A 14,972-nucleotide genomic window follows, 5' to 3' on the forward strand; every position below is an offset into this window, starting at 1 on the left:
AAGTAAAAATAGAACTTGAGAAATATCGAATTTGATTCTATATTGTATGCAAACTGTCAGACGGTTCTGTTTGCGTAAAATGTCCACAGCGTACCTCAAAATATTATTAAATTTAACTTCAATGGGCGCCAAAAAAGATCACTTTTGGGATTTTGCCCTCTTGCAAAAGCGGACATTGAATTGAAAATTGTGCATCAGTTAAAAAATGGGAGGGAAAGTGAGTTTTGTTTTGGGTCATCAAAATAGTGCAGCTATCATACACTATTGTTCCTTTAAACCATTATCAAGTTCGCGATTTTGTTATGCCATTTGTCATTTTGCAAAATAATTTCATATTGCTTGACAAAATCCGCAAAAAGGCATGAACTTTTGGATTTGTACAAACTTAACAAGTAAAACAGTTTGATTATCTAACACCAAATTTACGTTTGAAGAAATTGAGTTGGTGCTTAACAATGACCACCATTGGGCCCTTGCAATATTTTCAAAGTAACTTTTATCTTTGGAGATAACATCAGCGCTTATCGGTTTCTTGGCCTCTAAATGAAAAAATGTTGGCATAAGATTGGGAGTGTTCATTCAAATATGTGGCACTCCCCCTAGTGCTGCACTATTATGAGAAAAAGCAACGTTACCCTGTTTAATGTTGCATTTGCTTGATCAGGTTTCATCTTCTGAGTTACCATTCTTTTTCTTTTTAATTATAAACAAGGATTGACCTAAAATACATTTTGAAACCCATCCTTTACGGCACTCTTCTTTTTATACATCCCATGGGGTTACTAACGTGACACGGTGTTCAAAAAGCCCTATCAAGTTTCCAGAGAAATTCCCAAACACAAATTGGCATTTTTCTACCCCAAAAAGTCATAGGGAGCAACTTTAACTTTATTGTTTATGGAATTCTAGTTCACATAAAAAACTTACATACCTGAACACATTATAAAAACTAAAATTTTCCAAAGCCTACTCAATATAAATTAGGAGCACACTTAGTTAGCTCTTGAATGTAACTTACGATATCATCTATTTCACCGCTACTTAGTTACATCGGATTTGGTGGTCCAAATTTCATCGTTTTTAGCCCTAAAATGCCCCAGTTATATGTTAATTTAATTTCCCAAAGAATTAATATCGATTTTTCATTAGTGCAATAATGAATTATTATTTTTCCATTTCTTGCATAATTTCAAATTAATTTAAAACCTTGTACAACTATATGTAAAACCCTCAAAAAAACAGATTTTTGCAAATTCATTTTTAAAAGCATCCAAGGTACATTTAGTTGAGTGGTCACTGAAAATTTCACAAATATTAATGAAACATTAAAGAAGCTATTTTCAATCAGTTTCAATAAAGTCTTAAAGAAACGACAAAATCTATAACATTGTTTGTTGTATGTATTGTCTTCAGAATTCAAGTGAATGCATAACTAAATGTACACATGAAGATTGTAAAACACGTTTTCAAAGATTACACTTTTAGTGTGTTTTAAGTGACATTATATAGCACTTTTTGCTGTTATGAGACTATGTAAGAAGAGGAAAAATAATCTTCTGTATTTGTGATATTGAAAACCGATTTTAATTCTTTGGGAAATTGAATTAACACATAACCGGGGCATTTTGGGGCTAAAAACGATGAAATTTGGACCACTAAATTCCATGTAACTAAGAAGCGGTGAAATAAATGATTTATAATTTATATTCAAGAGCTAACAAATGTGTTTCTTACTTACATTGGGTAGGTTTTTGAAAATTTTAGTTTTTATAATGATTTTAGGTTTGTAAGTTTTTTATGTGGGCTAGAATTTCATAAAGCGTTAAAATCAAAATTGTTCCCCATGATTTTCTGAGGAGAAAAATGCCAAGATGTGCTTGGGAATTTCCATCGAAACTTTAAAGGGTATTTTTACCACTGTGGTGAGCGATTGCAGAAAGCCAGATGATGCGTAACAACGTTTTATACAGCATAGTACTTTTTAGAGCTCTTTAGAGAGCCCTTGAGATTTGTACGGAAGAAAGCCTAACAGAAGCCTCAAAACCCTTAAATGTGAAAAAGTGTCAATAATTCCTCTCCTTTTCCCTTTTTCATAAATACTTGATAAATACAGTGTCATTACCATTTGAAACTGTACTAATTAGTATCTAATTCATGAACGCACTAGCGAATTGTATTCCCGTATTTTTGAAGAATAAAGAGTAGTCAATTCTTAGAAAACCTTCAGTTCCATCATAACATAGCGCAGTCGGCAGGATTCTTTATAAGGGCCTCAATTCATATCATATATATTTACACTTTCAAATATTCCACCCGTCATTGTACGGTGAGTACACATACAATAATAACTGGATGGACCCAACCGGGTCAAATAGTCCATCAGGTCAGAGACTCGAGCATTCCGAACACGTTTCTATTCGTCGTGTCATCTTCAGCCCCTTTTTGCCTAGTCCGTTGAAGGTCAACGAATTCTTTTCCCTCCCCATCTTCATTGAAGGAGGGGGAAAATCATCTCAGCCACCCAGGCTAAGGTTGCGAGTCAGTGTCATGACAATGTTCCGTATCGCCAGCTCAGCCTGAATTTCCCCCAGCAACGCCTGGCCCATCCAGGTGGTCGGCCCAGATTGAAGATGATTCCACGTCGACGCTTCACGCCATCAAGTCTACTTCAGGGTTCGCCTCTGAGAGTGACACAGAATTCATACGTCGACTTACGGCTTAGTCACCCCATTCGGAGCGCCTTTAAGCCATATTGCTTTGACTAAACACCTGTGTTACCCCTCCATCTGTACAACAAATCGGCTGAAAACCCTATTAGTTGTTTCACCTGTGTCTCAGTGCTGGTATCAGTTTGCTTTAACTTGGCTATCTCTCGCATATTCTGTCGACTGACCCATTTTATTTGTCTACAATGGCAAGCCTGTGACCGGTGGCCATATCGTGAACTTAAGGAAGACGAATCTTGCTTGGTCCGTCCTCAATTGTGGAAGTGAGTGTGGGTGAGTGAGTGATTTTGTGAGGCCCCTCCAAGCCCTCCAACGAGTCCGGATTGACCCTTTTCGTGCCCCTGGATCGAGTCTGGAGATTGACTAACGTGCCCAGTGTCACCCGCTCATCGCCGTCATGAACATCTTCCGCTTGGCCGGGGACTTGTCCCATTTGGCCGCCATCATCATCCTCTTGATCAAGATTTGGAAGACACGCTCCTGCGCCGGCATTTCGGGTGAGCAGACGGACTCAAAGCCCCCAAGGCCACGGAGGCCCTGTATGACTTAAAGGACAGACGTAATCCGAAGGGAGGGGGAGGGAGGACATGGAGAAGAGGTCATTTTTGACGTTATATATTAGCTGGGTTCTAAATGGACCTTTAAAACATGCAATATCGAACCCACCTTTCAGGGGACAGAGATGGCATAGATTAAACTGTAGTCTATAGGGTTGTCATTACTGCATGACGTAGGATTTGACCGATTGATTGGTAATGGTAATTGGATGAATGTATTATTTCACTTTCGCCTGTTCAAGTAAGGGATCCTTGTCGCTTTTGACGACTAAAAAGCCCATTCTATACTCAAGTCTGACGTAAACAGGTGCGGCATCTTGACGCTAAATCAATCAGAGGCGCTTTGTTTTCAAGACTATTGACGTGCTCCATGTTGATTAGGCTATTGAACGAAGACCCTGTCAGACACATATGAACCTAAGATTAACTGGACCCAGCCCCCAAGAGGTCCCAACCCCTGATTTGATAGAATTAGACCAAGAAGAGGCAGATCGTGTTATACAATATATCGTAAATGACCGAAGCAAAAATTTCCCGATACTTAACAGGGTTTTAAAATGGACCTTATTCAAAGCTTGACGGTTAGTGCCTGATCTGATGTATGGATTTCGGCACGCTGCACTATTATATCTTGTTGCTCATTACAAAGAAAGCATGGCTTTCACTTGGCTAACAGGAGCACGAGTTCAGATGTTTCTCGTCGTCCGCCAAAGGTTAAATATGGATTCTCGTATGTCTTTGCAGGTCGATCCCAAGTGCTCTTTGCCATCGTGTTTATCACTCGTTACTTGGATCTATTCACCAATTTCATCTCCGCGTACAACACGGCCATGAAGGTGTTCTTCTTGGGCTCCTCCATTGGCACGGTGTATTTGATGTATTTGAAATTCAAGGCCACTTACGATCACAACCATGATACTTTTCGGTAAGAGCCTTGATTGTTGGTCTTTGTCATGGGCTATAGTACAAATCTAACACTTGCAAATTCCTTTTAGGATTGAATTCTTGCTCCTTCCCACGGCCCTGCTTTCTCTCGTTTTGAACCACGAGTTTAGTGTCATGGAGATCTTATGGACGTTTTCCATCTATTTGGAGTCGGTGGCCATCTTGCCTCAGTTGTTCATGGTCTCCAAAACAGGCGAGGCCGAATCGATCACTTCGCACTATCTGTTTGCTCTTGGATCTTATCGCGGACTTTACATCTTGAACTGGATTTACCGTTACTACTTTGAAGGTATGATGGATCTTATTTATTAACCCTCTCAATTTAGATGTGGGAGAAATGGGATTCATAAGTAATTAATCTCGTGTCATTACAGGATTCTATGATATCATCGCCATCGTAGCCGGTTGTGTACAGACCATCCTGTACTGCGATTTCTTCTATTTATACATCACAAAAGTGCTGAAAGGCAAGAAACTTCAGCTCCCGGCCTAAGAGCCTCGATTGCCTATTCGTGTGACGTGAGAAATGTAAATCAATGTGAGTGTCAAGTCCCTGGACAAAAGGAGGAGCCACCTACACCCATTTACGAGTCGGGCAATGATGAGAAAACATGATGAAAAAGAAGAAGGCGATGGACCTCGAGTCCTAGACCATCCTTTGGGGGACCTAGAGCGACCATTACTTGATTCTTTCAACCAATCTTTAATCGACTATGTTGTTTTCTTTTTTTGATCGAATGGATGGTCCCGGCTAGGGCTATCCCCATAACCGCCTTGCTTTGTATTATTATTAATTAAAGTTTTTACGAAGTCGCGAGTTTTTCAATTATTCGATCAGGTATACTCTCGTCATTGTTTGTCATGCTCAAAAAATAATGCACATATTATTTTCAAATGTAAAATAAATGAAAAATTTACCATTGTCAAGAAAATAGGAATACAAACACCAAAGGTATCGAGAGGATTATTAGTAGAGATGAAAGTTGAACTCATTTGCTACTCAGAACAATCGTGCAACCTACGTAGCAACCTCAAACCCCGTTGGTGAATTTCAGCAAGCTGTGGTAAACGAGGTGAGAGAAGAGGGTTACACTCGTTACACTCACCATGCATGGCGGGCTATCATACGCTCCATCGGAAGTACATATGTTGACTTAAACGGGGCCCCCTGAAAGAGGATGGTTTGGTTAGGCCGGCCCAAGGTTTGCCATTCTCAGCTGACCTCGGTGCGCAGTGTTTCCGAAATATCCATCTCCATTCAGAGTTTGCACATAAATCAACTGCAGGCTTTCACAGCCATGGACCTTGAATGAGGCGCGGACTAATAAAGATGGGGAATTGGGACCAAGCACTAAGGATTAACCGTCTTCCTTTTCGCAAAGGTCAATCAAAACATACGGAGTCAAGTGCCAAATCGTGTTGGAATCTGTAAAAAGCTTTCACATTTTTATTCAAGAATGAACTATTTATTTGATTTAGCTCTTTTTTGATTTTTAGCCTGATTTTGGCACCTTTTGGGCATTTTTTGTTTATTTCCACTTTAAAAAATCACGTCATTTCTGGTGGTAAAAAGTATTGGCTAAACTTTTCACATTAAACACCTCGTGTCTGTATCCAGATGGTCTGTAAATTATAATCTAAAGGTCAATATAGTGGCAGTCCTTTCCAAACACCTATTTGTGGCACCAAAAAAACGCGTATTTTTCAAGGTTCTTATTCTTAGTCTGGATGCTAGGGTTGGAGGGGTGAACCAAACCTTAAGTAATCAGATTGGTTCCAATTCACATTTCATTAACATGAAGTTTGTTCAATTAAATCTCTTGGGTTGAAAAACATTTTGTAACTGTGGTAATTTCAGTGATGCATTTATTCGTTCAGAAAAGAAGCTTTCCAAACACAGCTGCTACCGGTTTGTATGGATTCTAGACATTTCCTCCCCCACATTAATTTTCCAAGGCAACTGATTACTGTACGAGCAAAATCTCACGACACTGTCGTGTGCGAGTTGTTGCCTATGCAGCTGTTTTGTCTCAGCCAGTAAGTGGGTCTGCTGCAAATACCGTGCTCGAACCTGCGCCTGCCGCTCTCCTGTCCGTCAGTCTAGCCAAGTGGTCGCCTGCATCTCATCTGCATCATCTTCCTTATGTCAGCAGCACTTTGGCCACCCTCCTGGATGGAAGAGAGAAGAGGCTCATCCGAACATCAATAATAGACTCGACCTCGTTCTCAGCCTGAGTTACTCTTCCCTTCACTTGGTCCCTCCTGTTGGTCCAGTGCTCGTGGTCCTCAGTCTCTTCTTACACCGGGATGGCCTCCTCCCGCACCGTCCACCTTGGCCAGACCCATTCCTAGCGAGATATCCAGCCATCTTACTCATCAACATCGTCGGTCGGACGGCGTGCAAGACGATCGTATGGCTGGAGCGCCATGTTCTGTGGCCCTGGATCACGGCGGCCGTGGTTCCCACACGGCTCGACGACGCTTGAGTACATAAGTCGTTTGAGGACGCCTACGGGTCGGTGGACCTGATGGGTTCGCAGACGCTAGAACTGTTGCAGCAGGGGATCTGGGCCTCCCTGACTGGAGGTTGGTACCATGATCCCCAGCAACCCGTACTCAGCAACACACTCCACCTGTATCTTTGGTTGGCACTCTGGGCTTGCCCATTTGCCATTCATGTGGTGAGTAGACCGGGCTACCGGTGACCCCATGACTTCACTTGAATCATAGGAAACCAAGTTCAACCTTGAATTGGTTACACATTTTTTAGTATTGCCCGCCCCCGACCTTATACGTGTGGTTGGTGTATGCCCTGGTTTTGTTGGTCGTGTTCACCAGCTTGAAATTGCTCAACATTCGGCTGCATCGCATGTTCGATACCACGGCGTGCGTGGAAGAAGCGTGGACCCCACCGGGTCGAGCCAGCTTGGGTCGTCCACGGCCCCTAGATAAGCGGGCCTTGAACGCACCGGCACATGAGAGCGAGGTGGGATTCGAGATGCGCGAGATGGGATCCGGCACGCAAGTTCTGGCCACGTCCGTCGAGGGCAGTTCCCGAGCCTCCCTGGCCGATCATCCGGCTGGGTATTTCCCTGCGGTCAATTCCACCGCCGACCATACTGCTAAGGATGGGCCCGGTGTGCGGTCCGGGAGCACATTTGGTAAGCTCGGGGTTAAACTGTTCATACGTGGTGTTTTTGAAAGAATTTTAATGTTCGGATGTTCTTTCTAGACCTTAAGGTGGATGTTCATTCCAAGCCCCCAGAGATGGGCCCCGCCGAATCCGGTCCCACTTCAAACCAGGAACCGGTGCGCACCACCGCTCAATCCGCATCGGATGACGTCGTCATTGTGGTGGATGACTCGCCGCCCGATCATGTCGAAGGACCGCCCGAACCCACCCCCACCTTGCCAGATCAGCCGCTCAGTCTGGAAGATCAGTCCATCGGGTCGGTCGGGTCGAGTTTCAACACATCCACTTCGGGATTTCCATCCGTGCAAACGGGCGGAGAAACGGCCAGCGTGTCCCACCATCGGACCGAGCCTCGACGACGTTTCTCAAACTTATCCAATCTGGCTCAGAGTCTACCAAGTGCTACTTTTTCCACCACCTCCGGCTTTCCTGTGGCTGGGTCACTCGACTTGGCCACCTTGCGCAATCGACCTCATACGCATTCTTCCTACACGGCTTTGAACCAAAATCGTCGCTTTAATCCGAGAACTCGAACTTCCAGAGCAGGCGTTTTACCACCCAGTGAGGTTGAAACTGATGACCCTCGTGTCCGAGTTCGCCGGACTCGGTCGGCTTTGGAGACTAGCTCCACTGTGAAAGCTCGTCGGACTGCCACGCAAACTGAGCCGGAAATGGTAGCCGCCGGTGAATGTGATAGTCAAAGTGACGAGGAGGAATCCCGATCACCTCTTCTAGTTCGCCAAATCCCGATTGGTGCCAACAAGCCTATTGCTCGGAAGGGTGGCCCCAATTGTGAGAACAACCGTGATGATCACGATGGTGTCAGCTTACCTCAGCTGACGGCCAATAACTATTTGGGTGAAACCGGCGCCGACATGGATATGGAGACGTTCGTGGCAGAGTTGGAAGACGCCACTAATGCTTTAATTCTGGCTGATCAACGTAAGAGATGGTGGCCTGATTTTTCTTCACTCATGGATTGTTAATTGAGTTTGATTGCTTGTAGATTTGAAGGCTTATGAAACTAGTGATCCCCCGGACGATTCCAAGGTTCCATCTCGGACCAATTCATGGTCTCAAACTCCAATGTATAATCGTTCTAGAAGGTCATCAGGCCCTTACATTTCAATGAATCATGGTAAGTGAAGAGAATTAAACACATGAGATTGGGAACTCATATATTGAAGTCTCTTTTTAAGGTCGGCTAAAAAGACGGGATCGTTCGTCCAGTTTGGATCATGAGCGACGGGATATCGTTCCCGATCCTGAGCCCATTGATTCCCCTAACAATCCCTTAGCCAGTGTTCACCCTTTGGATTGGTTGTTCTCGGACAGTGAACCGGAACCCCCAAGTAGCCCCAAGATGGTCGAGGGTGATAGTGCGTCCAGGAACCGTAAAGAATCTTCGAGTCAAGGTTCCAGTGGAACCGACACGGAAACACGAACCCTATTGCCCCGGACCAATCCCAATGTGGGACCAAGCACGGTTTCTCAATCCCACAGAGGAGCCATTCCAAAGAAACGACCTGCCCCACCCATCCCCTCTCACGATACGCCCCTGCCAACCCCACAGACTGATGTGGCGCCTCCAAGTTCTGTTGTCACAACAAGTGAACAACGTCCTCCGACTGATGGAGCCGAAGAGTTTCGGGAATGGCGGAGACGCGCGATGAAAAAGCGAAGTTCGTCCCGGCAAATTGAGGACATAAGCCAAGAACAGCCCGATGAGCCTCCGACTGAACGGACGGAGAGTTGTGATCCGATTGATAGCCTTGACTTGAAGAGACGAATCATTAGCATTTTGTCCTATTCGGATACGGCCGAGTGCGAGAAGGAATTGAGTAAACTACGCAAAGACATGGCCATGGCCAAGATCCTCCGCGATGCCGAAGGGAAAACGAATCAAGGCCAAACCAACGATGAGAGTGGAAGTCTAGCTGATTCAACCCTCAGCACTGTCAGAAGACGATTGCCCACCAGCCAACGACTCAGACGTTTAGGGGCGAGGAGTGAGGATGAACACGGAGGAACAACCGAGTCTACTTTCACCACAGGGGATCGAAACGCTCGACGAACTGCGGCCGAGGATGAGGCCAGACGAGAGCGGAGGCGTCGCCGACGGGCAGCTCGGCGGGCTGAGCGAGAGCGAAGAAATTCCGCCACTACAGCCACACTACAGCCGAATGCTTCCACCACGGTGGCTGTGGCCACGGTCTTTGGTCAAGGACAAGGTACTCACATTGCCACTGATCATGAAGATACCACGGAGGGGGCAGTGCACTGCTTTCAGGACGAATTTGGGCATTGGCACTCCTACACATTTGGCACTGAAAGTACCGGCTCCTCGAACGCCGTGAATCCTAATCCGACAGCCGTCAGCAGCCGCTTATTGAACACTTTCCTTCAAAGTCGACCCGATCCGAACGATTCCCGAGGGTTGGAAAACAAAACAGCCTTCGACCCAACTCGATCCCGATCCCGGTCCAATTCCAATGTGAGTGCCAGCTCAGGCTTAACGGTGGTCTTGGACAGTCCCGGGATGGGTCTTCAGCCCAACCGAACCACGTCAGAAGGAGATGATGCATTTGCGTCGTCTTCCACACCTGGATATCATTTCCGCATGGGCAATCCCTCGAGCCAACTCAGCCCGGGACGTGCTCACATCTCGTTCCGATCCCACCGCAATCAATTTCATTCTCTTGCCGAGACGTTTCTCGAGCGAACGCGTCATGCCGCTTCTGCTGCGGCCTTTGGCGGCACTCCCAACACATCGAGTCTCGAAGGTGGACCGCCCAACACTTCTCTGCCCGCGAATCAAGCCATGGGGACCGCCATAGCTCATAGCTCTGTGGTCGACAGTGGACCCAAACTTGTGTTCACCGAGACAATCATGCCCAAGACCCGGAAGTTCTACTTGTTCCACGTTTTGCCCTGGTTTACAACGAAAGTCAAATTTGATCGATTGGGTCTTTTAGCCTTTTTAGATAAGAGCCCGACGTTTTTGGAGAATGCTCTCTCCGTGCTCTTGGCGGTGGCCGTGGCCGTGTTTAGCGCCCTCATTCTGAACCAAGAATATTACACTGACGTCTGGATATTCGTGTTCTGTGCAGTGACGGCTAGTTGTCAGTATTCGCTCTTAAAATCCGTGCAGCCCGACAGTGCCAGCCCGACGCACGGTTTCAACCGGATCATCGTGTACAGTCGCTCTGTGTATTTCATCCTGTGCTGCTCTGTCATCCTTTTGCTCCAAGCTTGCCTGGACTACGGTTGGACCCTGAATGCGTTCCAATTGTACACCGTGTCTTTTCCCACTCAGTTTCATTTGAGCCTGCTTCGCGACTCGCTGTACGCGTTCGTGTTGGGATTTCCGATTGTTTTCATCCTCGGCCTTCTACCTCAAATCAACACATTCGTCATGTACTTGCTAGAGCAAGTGGATATCCATGTATTTGGCGGGAATGCTGCCTCAAGTCTGCTCTCGAGTGTGTATTGTGTGGCCCGAAGCATTTTGGCCGTGGGAATTCTCATCGGATTCGCATACGGTGGACTAACGGGCAAAGCTCATTCTGAGAATACTCAAGAGATCCTTTTCTCCATCTTCTGTGCCTTAGAAATCACCTTAAGCTATCACTTATCCAGGAGTAGCTCCGATCCGAGTGTGATCTTGTCCCTGATCAAGCGTCAACTTCTTATGCCCGTTTTGTCAGATGAGAGCTCTGTTCACGATTCCCACGAAATGGAAAGTCAAGCTCCCAATCTCAGTCATGTCACCACTCACCCAGAGACCGCATCCTCACCCACTCTTTCCACCCACAGCATCTGTGATCCTCTGCCCAAGAAGTTGAGGGATACCGTGAATGCTCGCCTTAAGAACGACGCCCTGATGTGTTGCGTCATCGCTCTGGTCACGTTCTTTCTCCATTGGAGCGGGTTCTTCCTGAAGCTCCAACCCAACTTGAACTACGTCCTCTGGATCACGGCCGGAGTGGTCGGGTTCATGTGTCACTACGTCTTGCCTCAGTTGCGGAAACAATTGCCCTGGCTTTGTTTCTCGCATCCAATTCTCAAAAGTCACGAGTACGGATTGTTCGAGGTCACTCAGGCAGCCAAGATCATGTGGTTCGAGCGGATATACTTGTGGGTCAAGATCCTGGAGAAATCCGTTCTGTATCCTCTGATCTTTCTCAGTGCACTCTCCATGGACATCAACTCTTTCAAGCATATGACCCACCCATTCTGGGCGGCCATCATTCTCGTGGTGACTGGCCTGAAATGCCTCCGCTCGAGCTTTTCCGATTGTTCCAAGCAATACTTTGTGCTCCTCGTGACGATCCTATTATTTCAATTCGATCCCGGCTCCGGGACCATCATTGGCGATGGTGGCCATCGAGAGCGTGATCCATTCATCATCCACTACTTCCTGGTCAGCATAGCCTTGCACAAGCTCCACGAGTTCTACCTGAAAGTACAATTTGTCATCACCTACATTGCTCCGTGGCAAATCACGTGGGGATCGGCCTTTCACGCCTTCGCTCAGCCTTTCAGTGTGCCACATTCCGCCATGTTATTTCTTCAGGCTGCCATTTCCGCCCTCTTCTCCACCCCACTTAATCCAATCCTGGGATCTGCTATATTCATCACGTCATACGTGAGACCGGTCAAGTTTTGGGAGCGTGATTACAACACCAAGCGGGTGGATCACTCCAATACGCGCTTGTCTTCGCATTTAGAACGTAATCCAGGAGCGGACGATAATAACCTGAATTCCATCTTCTATGAGCATCTGACCCGATCGTTGCAAGAGAGTCTGTGCGGCGATATCATGTTGGGTCGTTGGGGAGCCGCCATGCAAGGCGATTGTTTTGTCCTGGCCTCCGATTACCTGAACTGCTTGGTCCATATCATCGAAATGGCCAACGGTCTGGTCACGTTCCAAGTGCGAGGTCTCGAATTCAGGGGAACCTATTGCCAACAGCGCGAGGTCGAGGCCATTTCGGAAGGTGTGGAGGAGGACTTGGGGTTCTGTTGTTGCGAACCGGGTCATTGGCCCCATATGTTGAGTGTGAATGCGGCTTTTAGTCAAAGATGGTTGGCCTGGGAAGTGAGTGCCATTAAGTATGTGCTTGAAGGCTACTCCATTTCGGATAACTCGGCTCAGTCCATCCTTCAAGTTTTCGACCTCCGCAAGGTTCTCATCAACTACTATGTCAAGGTGAGTTAGTGTGTAGTGTATTGTAGATAGCTGTAGCTCAAATACCGGCATGTGTATTTTTTTTTGGTCTCTTCTAGAGCATCATTTACTACACCATCCGCTCGCCCAAAATCGAGGACTGGCTGGATCATCCGACCATCAAGGAGGCGCTTAAGCCCATGAAAGACAAACACTTTGTCGACTTGGACCCGCTTTTCAATCTAAATATCGACGAAGATTTTGACTTTCGAGCTTCGGGCATTACTCGCTCCTCGTTTTGCAATGTCTATCTCGATTGGATTACGTTTTGTGCCGAACGCCGTGAATCGGCCCCGGATTTCTCGAAAGAATCGGATCTGGTATCGTTGTGCTTCGCCTTGAGCCTTTTGGGCCGTCGAGCGTTGGGCGCAGCCTCGCACAATTTCTTGACATCTGTGGAGTTCTTTCTCTTCGGTCTGCACGCTCTCTTCAAGGGAGATTTCCGAATCACGTCCATTCGAGACGAGTGGGTGTTTTGCGATCTAGATTTGCTAAAGAAAGTCGTCGCTCCGGGAGTGAGAATGTCCGTGAAGCTCCATCAAGATCACTTCATGTCCCCGGACGAATACGACGACTCGAGTGTACTCTACGAGGCCATTTCCACCCATGAGCAAAACCTCGTGATATCGCATGAAGGCGATCCAGCTTGGCGCCAAGCCGTGCTTTCGGGGGCCCCCAGTCTTCTGGCCTTGCGACACGTGGTCGATGATGGAGCCGATGAGTACAAGATCATAATGCTGAACAAGCGCCATATCAGTTTCCGCGTGATCAAGCTCAACCGCGAATGTGTCCGGGGTCTTTGGGCGGGCCAACAACAAGAGCTCATCTTTCTGCGCAACCGAAACCCCGAGCGTGGATCCATTCAAAACGCCAAGCAAGCCTTGCGGAACATCATCAACTCATCGTGTGATCAACCCATTGGATATCCCATCTACGTCTCCCCACTCACCACCTCTTTCTTAGACACGAACAAACAAGTGAACAAAATCGTGGGCGGTCCTCTCAGTCTAACTGTGATCAAGACCACACTCCTTCAGTGTTGGGAACGGATCTGGAAGCGATGCGGGGAAAGCTGCTCAAGTGGAAGCTCTCTGCCCGTGGACCAAGACAACGCCTTCTTTCCCGGGATCATTCCGCCCATGAGTGGCGTGGCTCCCACCGAAGGCGACCACCCTGAGAGCGGCCTGGCCAGTCGAGGTGGGTCCCTGCCCAATCCCACCCCCGGAATGCAACGAACGAGTCAATCCAGTCAACATAGCACGGCAGCCTCGCTGTTGGCCTTGAACAAGCCCACAGTGGGCGGACCAGCCTTGGCCAGCTTAGCGGGGTTGCTCTCGCAGCAGCAGCAGCAGCAGAACGATTCATCGCCTTCACTAAGTCGGGGGTCCTCCAAGAGGCCGGAACCAATTCTCAGAGCCAAGGTAAACTCAGTACTTTAGTGGCATTACCATGCATACGTATGAACTCATGCTTGGAGAGGAACGCTAATGAATTTGCCATCTTTCGTGTAGATTGTGGATTCCTTGCAAGTCTACGACAACATCAACTTGGGTCGCCGGATCGATCCCATTTGGCCGGATGAGACTTGGCGAGCTCAAGGAGGAAGAAGCAACTGGAAGAATTGGATCCCGCTGGATGAAATGGAAGGGACGGTAAGTCCTTTAGATAGGCCCGTTGTTGCAAATACAGGGATTCCCATAGGCTATCGATTTTAATTGCCCATTGCATTGTAGGTAGTTCATAAATGGAGTCCGTGCCACCGAGAGCCCGTCAAACGGTCCCATGTGGACAAAGCCATTGTTCTATTGAAGATCGACGAGAAATACGTGCCCATTGTGGAAACAGCCGTTTGCTACATCCTCGATGCCCCACAAGCCGCCTCGCAATCGAATCCAACCCAAGAGGAGGCACCCAAAGAAAAGTCGATCATCGAAGCGAGTAGTCAACAACCCGCCCCAGGTCGTCCTTGCACTGCTCATGTGATATCCGAGGATGTTGAGCCGGAGCCTCCATCCGCGTCTTCATCGCCACCGATGTCGGACGGTGGTGTGTCTGAGAAAGCCGTTTAGTACTAATAATATCACTATCATAATTCATCTTACTAGTTATTCAGAATAACCAATATCCTTGGCCGCCAACAGTACCATAAGCATCAGCGAAGAAAAAGAAATTCCTTCAGTCTCATTCATAAACATTTTCCGTCTCTGACTTGATTTTTTTCTTCTTTCATATAAAAACGGGACTGTGTTTTGATAATGCAACAGGTCAACTACGTCGTAGTTATGTAATTGATACAGTGTTTGGAAGTTCGGTTGATCGGT

The 14,972-nt window shown here is 46.9% G+C and overlaps 2 protein-coding genes across 2 annotated transcripts; both read left to right on the plus strand.

The window, feature by feature from the left end:
• The first annotated feature begins 2,446 nt into the window (after window positions 1–2,446).
• Window positions 2,447–5,041, plus strand: LOC131884375 (ER lumen protein-retaining receptor). Its single transcript, XM_059232127.1, has 4 exons — window positions 2,447–3,223; window positions 4,028–4,208; window positions 4,279–4,517; window positions 4,603–5,041. Exons 1-4 carry the CDS (start codon window positions 3,124–3,126, stop codon window positions 4,719–4,721), a joined length of 639 nt encoding a protein of 212 aa, XP_059088110.1. The 5' UTR covers window positions 2,447–3,123; the 3' UTR covers window positions 4,722–5,041.
• Window positions 5,042–6,274: 1,233 nt separating this feature from the next.
• On the plus strand, window positions 6,275–14,923 carry LOC131884373 (pecanex-like protein 1). The gene is made up of 8 exons (XM_059232125.1): window positions 6,275–6,909; window positions 6,999–7,389; window positions 7,461–8,363; window positions 8,428–8,559; window positions 8,621–12,633; window positions 12,711–14,072; window positions 14,163–14,303; window positions 14,385–14,923. The coding sequence occupies exons 1-8, from the start codon at window positions 6,757–6,759 to the stop codon at window positions 14,718–14,720; spliced, it is 7,431 nt and encodes a 2,476-aa protein (XP_059088108.1). The 5' UTR covers window positions 6,275–6,756; the 3' UTR covers window positions 14,721–14,923.
• Window positions 14,924–14,972: the final 49 nt, after the last annotated feature.

This window comes from Tigriopus californicus, chromosome 7, assembly GCF_007210705.1.
Source record: "Tigriopus californicus strain San Diego chromosome 7, Tcal_SD_v2.1, whole genome shotgun sequence".
NCBI lineage: Eukaryota > Metazoa > Arthropoda > Copepoda > Harpacticoida > Harpacticidae > Tigriopus > Tigriopus californicus.

What these genes read in the sequence shown, in the direction of transcription:
- LOC131884375 (XM_059232127.1), top strand. Translation starts at nt 3,124, where the DNA reads ATGAACATCTTCCGCTTGGCCGGGGACTTGTCCCATTTGGCCGCCATC. An exon ending in CACAACCATGATACTTTTCG is followed by an intron (nt 4,209 to 4,278) that starts GTAAGAGCCTTG and finishes AATTCCTTTTAG; the next exon opens with GATTGAATTCTTGCTCCTTC. An exon ending in TTACCGTTACTACTTTGAAG is followed by an intron (nt 4,518 to 4,602) that starts GTATGATGGATC and finishes GTGTCATTACAG; the next exon opens with GATTCTATGATATCATCGCC.
- LOC131884373 (XM_059232125.1), top strand. Translation starts at nt 6,757, where the DNA reads ATGGGTTCGCAGACGCTAGAACTGTTGCAGCAGGGGATCTGGGCCTCC. An exon ending in TTTAATTCTGGCTGATCAAC is followed by an intron (nt 8,364 to 8,427) that starts GTAAGAGATGGT and finishes GATTGCTTGTAG; the next exon opens with ATTTGAAGGCTTATGAAACT. An exon ending in TGGATGAAATGGAAGGGACG is followed by an intron (nt 14,304 to 14,384) that starts GTAAGTCCTTTA and finishes ATTGCATTGTAG; the next exon opens with GTAGTTCATAAATGGAGTCC.